Genomic DNA, 15,463 nt, shown 5'->3' with positions numbered 1-15,463 from the left:
CTATTGATACTTGTTTCTGCAATAGAGAACAATAATAAAGGTTTGCTTTCTGCAACATCCTCATTCTGAAAAATAAACACTAGTTGAGTGTGTTACATGTATGTCTATATTTTCTACCTCCTAGCCATAGCCATAAATGATGAAGTGGCTTCTCCATGGCCAAAGTCTGAGACACAAAGAAAGAGAATCTGAGAACTGAACAGAATTTCTAAGCTCCACGTTTTCTTTATGCAATATACTTTCTTTGCAATGATGTAGCGATTAATAAGATAGCAATGGAAAGAAATGCAAGGTAACTATCTGAATTAACGGCTGATAAAGGAATAAAAAGGGCAATATTATTTTTATCTTTCTTCATCTTGAAACTAACATCAGTGGCAAATATGGGTCAGGAATTTTTGACAAAACTGAATCCTTCCTGCCTATTTTAAGCAAATTCTGTGTATTTAAGGTACATTACTACACTGAGATGAACAGAACATTGACTTTGATTACTACTTACATTTCATTACTGCCTGCACTTCATAGACAGGTGTGAGAATCAAGCAGCCATCAAAATTCTCAGGAAGTGGATTCGAGGAGTCCCAGGTATGTAAAGTATTAGAAAGTTTGACAATCCTGTTTCTGCACTTAGGGATTTTCCATTCTGCAATCTCTTTTAGGGTATATATCTGGTCATCTTCACACTCATAGAATTTTCCTTCTTGTGAAAGGGGAAAAGTAAAGGAATGAGACTGGTTATTTCTGACCACGCCACAGTTCACAGCCATCATTCCATTGACCTCTTCCACTGAGTTGAAGGTGATCTGCTCACCATGTTTGATAGTGAAGTTTGCCAATTTTATATCCTCAGGGCTGTAGAAACATGGATGGCCAAATCTTGTTGGCCCAATAGAGAATTTTCTTGTAATTTCTTGAATGCTGACATATGGAGTTTTATCTGCCACAACCTTATAAAGACCTAAGAACAGAAAACTTACATTATAAAAAGGGAAACATATAAAGGAAGCTATGACAATTTTTAGGCTGTGAATGCAATAAAAATGGGGAGCAAAGCACATCAAATAATTCATAGCTGAGAATTAGGTTGCTAGAAATGTGGCTTTATAAATATAATATCAACTACATGATACAAATCATAGGCAGCTGGAATTAGCCCCTTTACTCTGTAGGTAATTTCTGATATCCAACATTTTTATATCCATGGTAAAAATAGAAAGAAATTATTTTCTTTGCTACAGAAAAAAAGAAAAATTATCTTAAATTCTTATCTGCCTTCTCAGGAAACCAACCTTTAAGAAAAAAATGCAGACATGGTGGGAGGAAGAGCAGCACTAATGTGATCAGTGAAATGCAGGGTAAAGTTTCTGGCTAAACATTGTACTATGTATTCTTCCACACACAGACTGCGAATTCCTAGACCAAGTATGTTTAAAGACCCATCATGAATAAAAAAGTAGTGCCTGCAGATAATGAGCAAAGGAATTGATTTTAGAATATCTGATAGCCCAGACCACCAGATGGAGTAATTCAAAGTTTGGGTGCTGTAGCACTGTGGGCATCACAAGACAATTAAAATGCTGAAGAACTACAAGGCAGAAGCTGCATCTGAGCTTACCTATCCCGTAGGGATATTATTATTTCATGTTAATCATGCCTGTTGGAGCTGTCTCATTAAGACTCCACATTACAAGTAAAGTATGTACATTTCTGTATTTGCATGAGTGTTTTTATAGAGGAAGATGAAGCGGACAGTTTGGAGGACTAAATAGTAGGGTATAGCTGAAATGTGTGATTCAGCTGTCTTATTCCCCATGCATGGCAGTGTGAATGCTGCCACGTGGAATTACATTGCAGCTTCTTGGGACAAACATTGACTAAGGCCCTCTTCCAAGTGAATATAACTGAATGTAGAGGTTATTCCTAGGCCAAGTTTGCAAGCCAGGGGACCCACATAAGTTAACTGGTAGCTACAGCTACAGTGACAAAGCAGCCATGCTCCTTGGGAGCTGCAACGTCTTTTCTCCTTCCTTCCCCGAAAGCCAACTAGCAGAAACCCTATGGCTCCTGCTGCTCCACACTCTTGACTCCTCTGGACTGCACAAAGGGCACCGTACCTTTGTGGTAAAGGAATACTCCCACCTTGGCAGTTATGGAGTATGGAATGGGGACTCAAGGATTGCTGCGTGGCGTCACTAGAAACTCTTTGTGTCTAGTGGCAGCTCCACAGGTCATGAGTGGTTTCTGCTATGTCTACAAAGGTTTAAGTGTCTCATCCACCTGCCCCCAGTTGTCTAGTGTGGGAACTGGGTTCACACTGGCTATGACTCTCTTCTTGTAGGAATCAGAGTGTGACAAAAGAGCAGGATGCCAAGCAGATACCTGGGTGGGATGCTGCCAGAACACAGCTTCTGGTGGATGTTGGGAAGACAATCACTCCTTTCTCTAGACCTCCTCTGATAGTGGGATTGTTTAACAAATTAGATTGAGAGATTGCTTCAGTTAGAAATAACTTCAAAATTGCTTATTTTCTACCACATCTTTTCCCTTACTGAGTTTCACCCACTGACCACAATCAACACAACTGAGGGCCCTGAATGGAAACATGAGCTCCTTAAGATTGCATTCTTTAAAAAGGATATGATAAACCATTCCCTCTACCACAACTTTTCCTTTTTTTTTTTTTTTCCCCACAGAATTGCTGTGATTCTTGTTTCACTGTAACAAAAAAGTTACTTTTACTTCATAGCTTTAGTGCCCTTCTTGTTAAAGAAGATGTTAGGATTCTGTCTGTTGAGTAGCCTTTAACTGAATTTATCACCAGACTGGGCATGTTTGTTCTAGGTATCCCATGAGACCACTAGGATTTGTAGCAACTAACAGCTCTGAGATCTTGTCAGCAGCCTAAAGAGTAACAGCCTATTTGATCTATTGCAGAGATAGTCACTAGTTGTGCCTGTGTAACTGCTTTCTGCAACTCTTTGCCTTCCCAGTTGTCTGTATGACAGTTAGCTTTTCCTGTGTGAAATTAGTACCCTTGTGCAAAGTCATCCTCTACATATACGTCCTCACTGCAGCACTATGGGAAAGCCTTCAGGCCTTTTTCCAGGCTGCAAGGAAGCTACATCCATGAATGTAACTGCACAAGTGCAATGTACAACTTCAGCACGATTTTCTTTCTCACTAGTATTTTTGATGTTTCTCACAGCCATTTTTAACACAATTATTAATGAGCAAGTTAGCTAACCCAGTCCTAATCTCTACTGGACTTGTCAGTGCAGACCAAGACAAACTGGTTCATCAGCATGTAGAAAATATCTCAGTGACAAGGCACTGATGACAAACTGAAATTATGGAAAAGACAGTATCCCCCAAACAGTGTTCCAGTGTCATGCTTTACAAGCACAAGATGGGCACCATCTCAAAGCAGTGCTGGGAGAAAGCAAATAGGAATATTCTTCATTAAAAAATGTATTCAAAGTACATATGATGTATCCCAAAGGCAATAACTATGTTTATCCATCTGTAATACAGGAGCACATGCATCGCCCCTAGAAAACCTCCAGAACTGCATTAAAAAACTCCATAAACTATGTTAAAAAAACATTCCCAGTTGAAAATATTTGGCAATGTACAGGTATAAGAAACATTCTTCTCCTCTGAGTTTGACAGTAGGCTCAGGCTCTACTAATTTTTCTGGGACTGCAGAGCTATTTGGAAGCCAGCTATTTCAGCAACAAACTGATGAGCATCCTGGGTTGAAAAGCAAGTTTCATATGGAAACATAATTACCAGATCTCATACAAAACTGGATAACTGATGATCCCCTTGGGCCCAGGCAGACTGACTTTATCAGGGTTGGGAGCAGAAAAATCTTCACCTTCCGTTCTGCTGGTTTTCTTAATTTTGGTAACAAAATGTTTGCATAGGCAACTAAAGAGCCATGTGGCCTTGCATACTTAGCTTCTGTATTGATGGGACCCATGAAGTAGAGGCACCTAATAGGCACCTGTTTATGCTTATGGGTATGTAAAGTTCCATATGTTTCTCTCTCTACAGAAAAGAGGTGAATATATAAAAAGTTATATTGGTATGATGGGTGAAAGCCACTGTGGTTCCTATCTAAGTGCCATAATCTACCATGGTATCTTCTCATAAATGCTCTCCTTGCCTCGATATATATTTAAAAAAAAACCCAAACAAAACCAAACACAAAAACCAAACAACATTATCTGCAATAATTCAGAACCTTATTCAAATCATTATGAATCAAATTACAAAAGCAAATATTTTCCAAATCTAAGATAGTAAGGAAATCTCCAGAGTAGGAGACATATGGTAAGTTTGAGATGCTAAAGGTTGGACATTTTGAGGTCAAACAAAAATATTTTTGTACTTTTTCATAAATCATAGAATGACTGAATCAAATTCACTTAGACTTTCCTAAGAGAACTTGGTGGACTACTGGGGGGAAAGACAGATGGAACTAACAAACCTGGAAAAAAGTCCAGCTGGTTTATTGAAAGCTGGCATTATTGTCTTATAGGTCTACTTTCTAAATGTAATCTGGCCTACAACCAAAGTGCACTGATGCCCGATAGTTTTGGGGAAAATTACAGATAGAGACAAGAATAACTACATATACATAATAACTACAGGAATGTATAACCATTGTCACACTCCATGAACCCTCATTGTTCATTGTGAACTAGTGGCATTTTACTAGGTGAAGTGCCTGCTTAGCCATAAGATGATAATTAATAAACCCCAAACCTAACAGCCCATCATTTTCAAGAAAAGCTTTAGGCATTTATGTACACCTTGGTAGAAAGAGAGGGTTTGGGATTCTGAAAAAAATGTTTTCACTGATATGGGAGAGAAAACATAGCACAAGGATCACCCATTTAGTCCTCTGGGAAAGCATGTTTTGATAGAAGGATTTTTACAGAACAGTATATGTAGCTCTCTTCAACTGGTTATAGTGATAAAGTGTACCTCCCTGTAGCTTTATAGACTTCCCATTTTCAGTGTTAATTAGAGTGCTGAAGGAAAGGAGTATCCTTTTTATTCTCTCTTTTTCTTCTTTTCCCCAGAGAAAACTGAGAAAACCAATAGTTAGACTCACCTAGTAGAGCAGCAAGTAGCCTTCAAGGAAAAAAAATAGCAGAAAGACCTTCTGTCCCAAACTAGCAGTTTCTATTCCCCAAGGTAATGCAGAAGACTGGGAAGAGCTCAGCTCCCAGCTTCCCTGGAGCTGACTTCATTGCTATTCCTCTTTTCCCTCACCTCCACCACCCACTCTGCTATCTCCTCTGCTTGAGCATCCTCCTCTCCCCATCCTGCCGCAGAGGCCATCTCTCCTATCTCTCTGTTATCTCCTATAAAGATGAGCCTTCTAGTGCCTAACCCCTGTCCTCCATGCATGTGCTGCATGGCCACAGACAAGTCTCCTTTCTTGTGTCTTGCAGAGGCTGAGAGCTCAAAGGGACATTCATGCTCAGCTACATGTCTGTCAGACCACGTACAAACGAATAGCAGCAACTGCCAGGGCCCTCCTGAGAATAGGGACAGCCCAGCAACATTTTTGCAGAAGAAGGAATATAACAGAACAAAATGAAAACATTTGTGCTGGCACACAGTTCAGGTGTTGTGCAAATTACCTCTCTCTGCTAACTTGTTAGTAGTGAAAATTGTAGTTCAAAATGCTGTTAGATGTAGCCATTGAAGTGTCTAGAGCAACAGTACACTTCTTTTTTTTTCACCCAGTGTATGAGCATAGAAAGAATAGCCTGGCCCTCTGAGGCATGAAAAAGAACAAATTAGAATGAGGATAAAATGAAATAACACAGATAGTGAACTTGCGGTTGCAGTGGTTTCTCTAATGCAAAGGGCAGATTAGGCCTTTATCAAGGATCTGATTTGCCAGAGCAGAAAAAAGGAATTCTGTAGACTGCGAATACATTCAGAAAGACAAAGAGTAAGGCTCGTTTAAAGCCAATGAGCCCAGTTCTTCACTCACAGAGACGCTATCCCCAGAGTAACCTAAATAGAAGCATTGCTTATTTATGCCAGCATGCACACGGTGAAAGGATACATGAGCCCATCACATGCAAATGATAACTCACGACAGAGGAAATAGAAAATAACATCAAAGCAAAATATTTCTTTGCATCAACATCAGCAAGAGAGCACTGTACATACAATGTAAATACAGTGCCAGACTCCTGGAGACCTGCGGATATTTTTAATGAAGTCAACGGCAGTGTGAAAAAGATCATCTTGCAATTCGGTTCTGTGCTTTGATCTGGAGACAGGGACAAGTCAGCAACACTCTAATACAATGCTATTCAGAGCTTAGCATGTGTATGTAATAAAGTGAAAAGGAAAAAGGTCAAGGAAAAGCAAAGACTGGGACATCTTGACTTTGTAAAGCAGAATCATTCTTCAGCTAAGAACTAAATTAGACAAATGACAAATTTACACCTTACCAAAAAGCTCTTGAATGCATAAGAGTACATATACAGAGAGAAACAAGAGAGCGGTGCTCCCTGTTGGGCTAATAAGAAGTGTCATTATGCCCCTCTTCAGTGCTGCTGTTCAGTAATAGCTGTCATGTGGAGGATAATAATGATAAATTTCAGCAAAATGAACTCTGAATTTATTTTTCTAGTGAAATAACCCAGTTTTCTAGAACATTGGTTGTGAGAGTTCATAAGTATGCATGCAAATTGTAGTGATTAGACCAAATTTGAAAATGTGCTCAATAGGGCAACAACATCCAAATGCCAAGTTGTAAAATTGATCACTTGAATGCAAACAAATCCATATTCACCAGGTTCAAGCGTTTGAAATCACAAGTCATTCTGTTCTAAAAATCAGGAGATTCAACATTAATAAATGTAGGATTACTTTTATCACTCAGTTGTGTTGGATATTTTAGGATTCAAATGTTCAAATCCATCTGCCAATCAAGATGTAGACTGTGACTTCCTATAGGTATATATATATTAGAGATGATAGAAGAAATTTTAATAATAGCAAAGAAGCTTGGATTTCAAGAAAAATACCAAGTGTCTTGAGAGTTCACAGTACTGCAGTACTTCAATATCTCTAGGTAGCCACAGAAAATTAAAGTGTCTTTGATCACTACATTTGGGCCCTACTAGTGCTTGAAAATGACATTCCAAAAAAGTCTTTTAATAAGTGCTCATATAAATGGTTCTGATTCACCAAGTAAGAAAAATATGAAGTTAAATTGAGGATCTACTGGGGAAAAGAAAATTATATATAGGACCATTTCAGAGAAAAATCTGTATTTTGGAGATGGAAAATGAAGGCATGGCAAATGATGTTTTCCTGTGGAATTCAGATGAAACATTGCATTCACATGTGCCTTTACATTTTATTTGCTTCAAGAAGTGTCTCCCTCTGCAGAAAATGCACATACCAGTTTGGGCATTGGCATAACCTAAACCATATAAGTGCATGCGCACACATTCTCATGTGCTCAGCAATGCATTAGAACATCAGTGAGGTTACCAAGTCAAGCACTCAAATGCTAGAAAACACTCATATTTTGTTGCCCCATGCAACATCAATTTAATCTCCCATGTGCTTGCAGTACAATACAGTGTTAATTAAATGTTTACATTCTGGGGTTTTTTTCTACAAAACTGTAGACTCATCCAGTGCATTAGCAAAAGTGAGTCCTGGATGTGATCTCAGGCTCTTGAGGGCTGCTGTGTCTTGTGTGCTCTGTCCCAGTGTTTACAGTGTCCCATAACTTCTCTCCCAGACCTACACAGGCTCCCTCGCACATCCCACTGGCCTCCTTGAGCTGTTTCCCAGCCTGCTCATCTCCTCTCCCTGAGGACCTCCCATTACTTCTGCTGTCTGCAAGACTCCCAGTGTAGGAAATCTCCTACATATATATTTCTGTGTGGGTGCAATCCTCCTATGATGCTGGTAACCACCTTCACCGTTGCCTCCAGTCCCAGACCTTTGCATATCAAGTCTTCATCCTTCTGCCCTGCTCCAAGGTCCAATCTTTTTCTGTCAGTTTCCTAACTTAGTTTGCCACCTCCGCTTCCCATACATGGATACGCACAACCCAGCACTTCTCCCTCTGCACCCCAATCACTTCCCTAATTAAGATTGCTGGGCCCTAACAGTAGAGGAACTGAGAAGAGAGCAGAATTCAAAAATGAATAAATATGACACGTGATGAACTAGGTACCCTGGGTACAGTGCTTGGCTAGCTCTCCCTAACAATGCCATATGAACAGAGGAAGATATGTTTCAAATAACAAGTCAGTACCACATGACAAATTTCAAGTCCATCCTCCAAAATCTGGATATTTTGGGAATTCTCTGTAGAACAGTTGAAGTGTTTTTCAAGCAGAAAAACACATCCATTTTCCTCTAATCATGTTTCCAGGCATGGAGCAGCCACTTTGGCCACTGGAATTAAAATAAATCTTTAAAATAAAACCAAAATGGAACAAAGTAGTCAAAATAATTTATACCAAAATAATAAAATAAAAATATAGTAATAGTAAATAAATTATAGTCTAAGCACACAGCAAGGAAGATTTCAGCTCAGACAAAGTTTGGCAAAGTCATAAGTAACTGAAAAGAAGATTTTTTGTAGTGGTTCTTACACTGAGTGACCTCAAGTATAGAAAACATTCCTACTAAACATAACATTAATAATTTCTATCCAGGCTTGAAAAAGAACTGTAAGAGTTGAAATTTAAAAACTAGTTGATTGTGTCTTGTGCCATCTGATAAAATTATATCCTTGACAGCTGAGTCATAACCTCAAACAAGTATCAATCAAGACAGCAAATCAATAAAATGAACAAAGGTGATTACTCAGGGTTATAATTCCTCAAAAATAATTAATGAAATACTATACCAGGAAAATTTAGTGGCAATTCCACTTTGGCTGAAAACTGGCTGACTTCATTATTCTCACAGATACTTGCTATGAGCTTATTAATTTTGAAGCCAATAACTTTAATGACTTCTCCTGTTGACAGGCAGCATTCGTTTCCAAACATTTCATAGATGGAGCCTGAAAAGAAATACAAAAGAAAAGAAAAGTGTTATTCATCTTTTTCTCACTTTGTCTTTACCTCTTTGAATGAAAGCAAAATTTCTTAAAATTTAAGTTATATGAAATAATACTTATCCTGCTATAACTAACTTAATTTTTTCTTCCTTACTGTCACAAGAAAATCCACCTTGTGACTTCAGTGGTCTCTAGATCAGCTCTGTGTGTACCCTGTTCTTAGATGCATGTAAGGAGAACAAGGTTTGAAGAACCTGCATTTCGAAGTTATTAGACCAAAATGGAATGAAGTACAGCATAGGATCACCCGGGTCATCAAGAGCTGCATGTCACAGGGCATAGCATATCCCATAGGAAACAACGGAAGACAAAAACCTGTAGACCCTAAAAAGTGCCTAGGGAGAGGCCAGGAGACATCAAAGTGCAACCAGCATTTGAGCTTTCCCTAGTATCAGAAAACCTGAAGAAAGTACAAGAAATTGGAAAACTGGCAAATTAACGTGGTAATCCCTGCCTCATGCTGAAATGAGCCTACTGATTCTGACCTGGCAGCTTTGAGACCTGGGATCAATTAACTATATATTAAGGCAGTGCAGTAAACACAGTGTTCCATTTGTAGATAGAATTGCATTGAAGACAAAACATCAGAAATGTTGACTTTAATGCTAGCTTCTGTTCTTCTGATGCTGTGCAGATCCTTCCAAGAACTTACCAAGCTCTGTCCTGAAGTGATGTGAAAGTACCTTTTCTGGAATTCCATCTCAGAATTTAATTTCCCTCATGGTGAGAAACCTTATTCCCATTTCCACTCCCAATGCATTGGTGAGTGTATTCATTTGCTCTGCTACTAACATTGCCCTGCTACTTAAAATACTTTTTTTCTCATTTTCATTTCTCTCTTCCTCAAAGGGTTTGCAAGGTTAATTTTGTCCTTCTCTGGTCACACTTTTGACAAAAATCCAGAAGAAACAAATTCTCTTTATCTCCTCTGAGAAGACAGATTTTCATTCCCACAGTCCCTCTAATAGCCCTTTCTTGCATCTTGTTCAGTTTAAAGTTTTTTCTCTTTTTTTTTCCTTTTAACCTAGGTAACCCGAACGGTCTCAGGCAATGAAAGACATTTACAACTTGACCTCTGGCTATATAGTAGCAATCAATAATTGAGATGGCCTGTACTGAAATATTGCCATTGCCTGCAGAACTCATTTCCCACAGAAAGTAACATCCTTTACTCGACAGATCTCCTTTTAGTTGTTGGGGAGAAAAAAAAAAAAAAGCCCTTTTTTTTTTTTTCCCCAAGGTGTCATATCAGAAATGTAACTATTAGCCAAGTGATTTTCCTAATGCTCACTCAAAATCAATTCCAGTCACAACCCTAACATGGGCTAATAAGCATCTCTTACTGAATATCTGGGATATATTTATCAAGTCTGCTGCAGCACTTGCAGATGACAAGCACTTGGTTAACACCTCAGTCTCACTGGAAGTCACTGCGAGACCAACCTGAGCAAAAGTTGCTCTGTTTTCAGCATAAATCCAAAGCCTCACTAGAGCACCACAGAACAATGGGTTTGTGTCAGGACAGAAAGATGAATGAGAGTAACACTGAGCAACTGATTGGTTAAGTTTACTCTGTTGTGAAGACATGTCCAGGCAAATCTGCCTGTTGCTTGTGCAATGCTCTCACAACTGAGATGTACACCAGGAAATACCCAGCTGCTCCCCTGAAGAAGACAGGTACTGAGGTACATTTCTAACCCTATGCAGAAGAATCTAGGTTAAAAAAAATATTTAAAAATCATGTGGTAGATGCTTTTGGCAGGCTGGATGTGACAACATTGACTGGTTTCCCTTGCTGATAATCCTACAAAGAATCAAGGGAACAGTTGTACTTAGGCTCTGAACTCTCCCAGCAGGCTTCTGCCTTTCTGTCTCACACCAGGATATTCTGGATTATAGTGCCACACAAATAACAATCACAGTCAGGTGAAAGAACATACTGTTTATGCATCCTTTCAACCAATATGGTACTAAGGAGAAGACCAAGAGAGCTGCTGTCATTTAACTAAAAAAGAACAATCTCTTTTTCTTATTATAAAGATAGTACATAGTTGTTTGGTCTCCCTTTAGTCCCTGAGCAATTTGACATTGACTAACTCAGATGTCTCCACTGGATATTGCTACAGCTCCCATCAGTAGGCTGGCTGCTGCTCTAATAAACACATGAGGAATTATCAGAGCTCTCATTGCTTTAGCTGAGCTCCATAGGATATTTTATGAGAGTTTGAAAAGTGTATGTGCAATACTTATTTCATATTAGAGTGAGAGGGAAAGATTGAGCAGCCGTGAAGAGGGTAATACTCCTTTTGTGCTGAACCACCTCACTCCTCACATCAGACACAGCAGAGATCATGAGCAACCATGATATTATTAGATACAGGGAATCCCAGAGGACCCAGTGTGACGAGCTCTGCATTATAGAAACATGGAAAGAGAAGCAAAGAATTCCAATATTTTCACCTCTGAACAACTCTTTGCAAAAACCTACTCAAAATGGGAGCTCATGGCTTCTGGAGGTTTTTCTCTTCAGTGCAGATCCAGTTTCTCCAGATTACCTCACCTGAAAATAGACCCCTAACAGACCATTTAACATATGAAAGTAACTACACTGACTAATTATAGGTTTTGGGCACATTTGCTTTCATCTCTGCTAGACAGCCTTTGCAAGTGTGCCCCTCGATGCAGCCGGGCCCCACCGTGCACCCACGAGCGGGCAGTGCCACTCCATAGGAGCACAGGCACCAAACCACGCAGGTTCGGTCGCCTCGCTGGCTGTGGCTGATTTCCAAATAACATGGTAGCTGGAGGAGACCAAACCAAGCAATGGCCCTGAGGGGAAGAATGGAGCAGTTAACAGGCTGAACCTCTCAAAAAAATGATGTGATTGAATAAGATCTAACCACTACTTCAGACTATATCTGCAGCAGAGTGGTGCCACCAAGAAATAAAGAGGTGAGTTAGAGAAGGGCACTGTTTCTGATCATGGCTGGTTCTGAAAGACTTACTACTTTTATCAGGTTTGCTTTTCTGTGGGCACAATAGCTTAACTACAAATTGTACTACAGAGAGTTTGAGAAGTCCTGCCTTCCATCACAAAATAAAAAGTATAAATGGCGCTTGCCAAAAGTGAAAACACTGATCCAGTGACAGGTCCAAGGCTGAAGACCCAATCTGGCAATATCCATGAGAAGAGACTAGCTCTGCCAAACACTCAAAAATAGATGATTGAATGACACTGAATTTAGCTTTTGACAAAGCAATCAAAATTTGCAAAACATGAGAAATACAGATAAAACCTACACAGGGTAAACAGTGGCCTGGCACTGTAGGGATGGCAGAGAATCTAAAACACTACAAGAAAGGGTAAAATATACAAGAAAAGAAAATCTGCAATCATAAAAGAGAGAAAGTACCTGAGGCAGACAAGCATATGGAGTTCAAGCTGGAGTCTACAAAAAGCATTACATGGAGCTGCAGGCTCTGTTTGAAACATCAAGGGCCAAGACAATGCATTCAGAAAAAAGATGGATTATAAATGCCAGACTGCAAGCCACAGAAGAGTGTGCACAGAATAGAAACACAGGGCTGTCACAGCACCTTAACTCTCAGGGTCTTTCATCAGAACAAAACATAACATTGCTGTGGAAAACAAATGGATCAATCATCTAAAAGTATCAGTTCTAGGAAAAAGTGAAATTAAAATGAAAACTTAAAAAAAAAGTCATGTTTTTAATTAAAATTTTTTAAAAAATCAAGGGAGTTGGTTGTCTTACCATCAAAGAAATAAACTATTACATGGGTACGTAATCCACTGGCAAAGGTAATGTTTTGTAATTATACCAAAGAAAGTGAAACCCCTTTTGAATTAAAAAAAAGAGGAAGAAAGAAAATATGTATTTTTTGCATCGTCAAGAGGGAAAGGGTATTAAGTAGCTAGGAAGGATGCTTTAAGTCTTCTAGAAGAGAGGAAAGCTTCTAACGTAGTAGAAGCAAAGAGTGTCTAAGAATACCAGGACTCATGGCCATAGGATGATACCTTTCATCCCAGAAGAGACATTGGATAAATTGCTGGTATAACCACTGAGTAACGGAGGTATGCCACCACCTTTTCCATCCAATTAAGGAAGTCAGAGACCAACCTTCAACACCTTATCAGTAGTAACACTTACATTTATGAGCGGATAGGCTGATAGATAGAGGTGTATATACGTCCACAGATAGATATCTACCTAGATGACCATTTTCCTGGGCAACTTCTAGGACTTTAATTACCTCCTCCTTTATCAGATTTGTTTGAAATACACCAAGAGGTTGAAAGATTATGAGGGTGAGAGGTTGGGAGGAGGATGGCTAACAGACCAAGACCATGATTTCAGAAGCCTCATTTTTAATGATACTAGGATAAAAAAATCATTAAAAAATGAAACTCTTCCAGCTATACAAGAACCGATTCATTTTTGGGGGTGCAATTGCACATACCGTATTGATTGTAATTACATATTTGTCTGCAACTAGATTGCCTTAGCCCTGATTTTAGCCCTTGCTTGGCGATTTGCCTGGAATAGTACAATGAAGATTACTTTCAGACAAGAAAAATGTTACCTGTGTGATTTGTCATCTAGGCATTTGCAGCAAATATTTGTGCTGATAAAAGGGAGGGAGGGAAACCACATGGTTTTCAAAAGGGACACTAAAAATTTTTTCCTTTAAAAGCCACGATAATTAGGCTTAAAACATTGTGAAAATACCCACTGTGTGACAACATGACCCTGAAAGATTTTACTTCAGCTGTGTGATATGGACACATACACAATATATTGAAAAATAAAATTAAAATGGACCTTTTAGCACATTTATTTGTTCTTGCACAACAGTAACTGTGTTTTTCCCGCTCAAGCCACAAAGCAGCTGTAAGATGTTGAAAATGTAATTCAAGTAACCTTAAGGACTGAATCTTTTTGATTTGAGAAAGATGTATGCAATATAATGCAAAAAACATTGTAGCAGAACCCAGAATAAAACAGCTTATTTACAGTGATCAAACAATGCCCTTGAAGGCTGTAATTAAAGAGCTTGTTGCCTTTGAAACCACCTTTTCTGGATTGTTACTTTGTTCAATAAAAAACACATTTATATCCTTTCATAAACTCATCTCTAGTTTGACAATCCATATTAGCAACTGCTGTGATCACATCAAAGCAACCATAACAATTGCTTCAGTATCTTTTTCCTCCATCTTTCCTAAAATGCTAAGCAGCCACACCACTGTCCTCTCTGACATGAGCCCTTTATTTGATTTATTACTCATTATAGGTACAAAAAGAGTCTTTCTGTATTAAAAACAATATAAAATATAAATACAGTGCATGCATGAGATGGAGAATGTCATTCTTCATGTCAGGGCATATGACAGTACCACTGAGAGAAAGATTTTATAATACAAGGTAGAACAGCAAAAAATCTCAGTAATATTTCCCATTTTCTTCCCAGCAGTTTAGAGCCCCATTCAGTGACTGCCAGTGACTGCTCTTGGAAGGAATGTTTTACTGATGCTGATAGGAAATATGACTCAAAATCAGGTCCATGACTAAACAACAATAATACATCACTTGTATGTAACTCCCTTTTGCTGTACGCCCCTGGGCAGTTTAGCAAGGGGAGCTAGGGAGAGAGTGCAAACAAGACAAAAGGCTTCACTAAGGTGGCACAGAGGACCATTCAGCAAGGCTGGAGCTCAAGCCCAGGCTGGCTGACTCCCAGTCTAACTGTCTGTCTGCTACACGGTGCTGCTAAGCACTTCCAAATATCCCCATTCTTTTGTTTTTATTTCTCTCTTTTTTTTTTTTTTAACAAAGACCAAGCTTTTCTCCTAACAAAACCAAACCACTAGGCATTGACTCCCTAGCCCCATGAGTTTGAATCCTTGAAGGAAAAAATTCTCCCTTTCATCTCTCAGTAGCACCCACCAAATTCATTGCAGCTGGCAGGCTGAGCGGTCTTTGAAAGAAAATCCAAAGAACCGGGAACCTGGCTGCTTTGCAGGGAGATGAAAGATGTCCCTACATGTCCTGAAAGTGTAGAACTTTGTCCCAGTGTCCTTTTCCCAGTGCTTCTTTCTCCACTATTATGTTGTCATCAGTTGCCCATATGGGTGCTGTCTTCCCGGATCAGAGGTGACTCTGTTTAAGGGGCTGGTGAAATGGTTCTGCTTTTCATATAAAGGCATGGTCCCCTGGTGCAGCCATTCAGCCAGAATTACAATAGTCTGCTTTCCCCTACAACATAGCTCAGCTGAAATCACAGTTTTATTAAGGCTGCTGCAGGCTCCCA

The 15,463-nt window shown here is 39.2% G+C and overlaps 1 protein-coding gene across 4 annotated transcripts in view; it reads right to left on the bottom strand.

The window, feature by feature from the left end:
- The window catches only part of THEMIS (thymocyte selection associated), an 83,112-nt gene that overhangs the window by 59,097 nt on the left and 8,552 nt on the right, over positions 1-15,463 (bottom strand). For all 4 annotated transcript variants that reach the window (XM_074819159.1, XM_074819160.1, XM_074819161.1 and 1 more), the window contains exons 2-3: positions 8,918-9,076; positions 503-961 (exon numbers count right to left, since the gene is read on the bottom strand). In XM_074819159.1, the coding sequence (XP_074675260.1) occupies positions 503-961; positions 8,918-9,076 (618 nt within the window). The remainder of the gene's footprint in view (positions 1-502; positions 962-8,917; positions 9,077-15,463) is intronic.

The sequence above is a fragment of the Strix aluco genome, chromosome 3, assembly GCF_031877795.1.
Source record: "Strix aluco isolate bStrAlu1 chromosome 3, bStrAlu1.hap1, whole genome shotgun sequence".
NCBI lineage: Eukaryota > Metazoa > Chordata > Aves > Strigiformes > Strigidae > Strix > Strix aluco.
The sequence above is the reverse complement of the archived record's forward strand: the minus strand, read 5'-3'. Positions and strand labels throughout refer to the sequence as shown.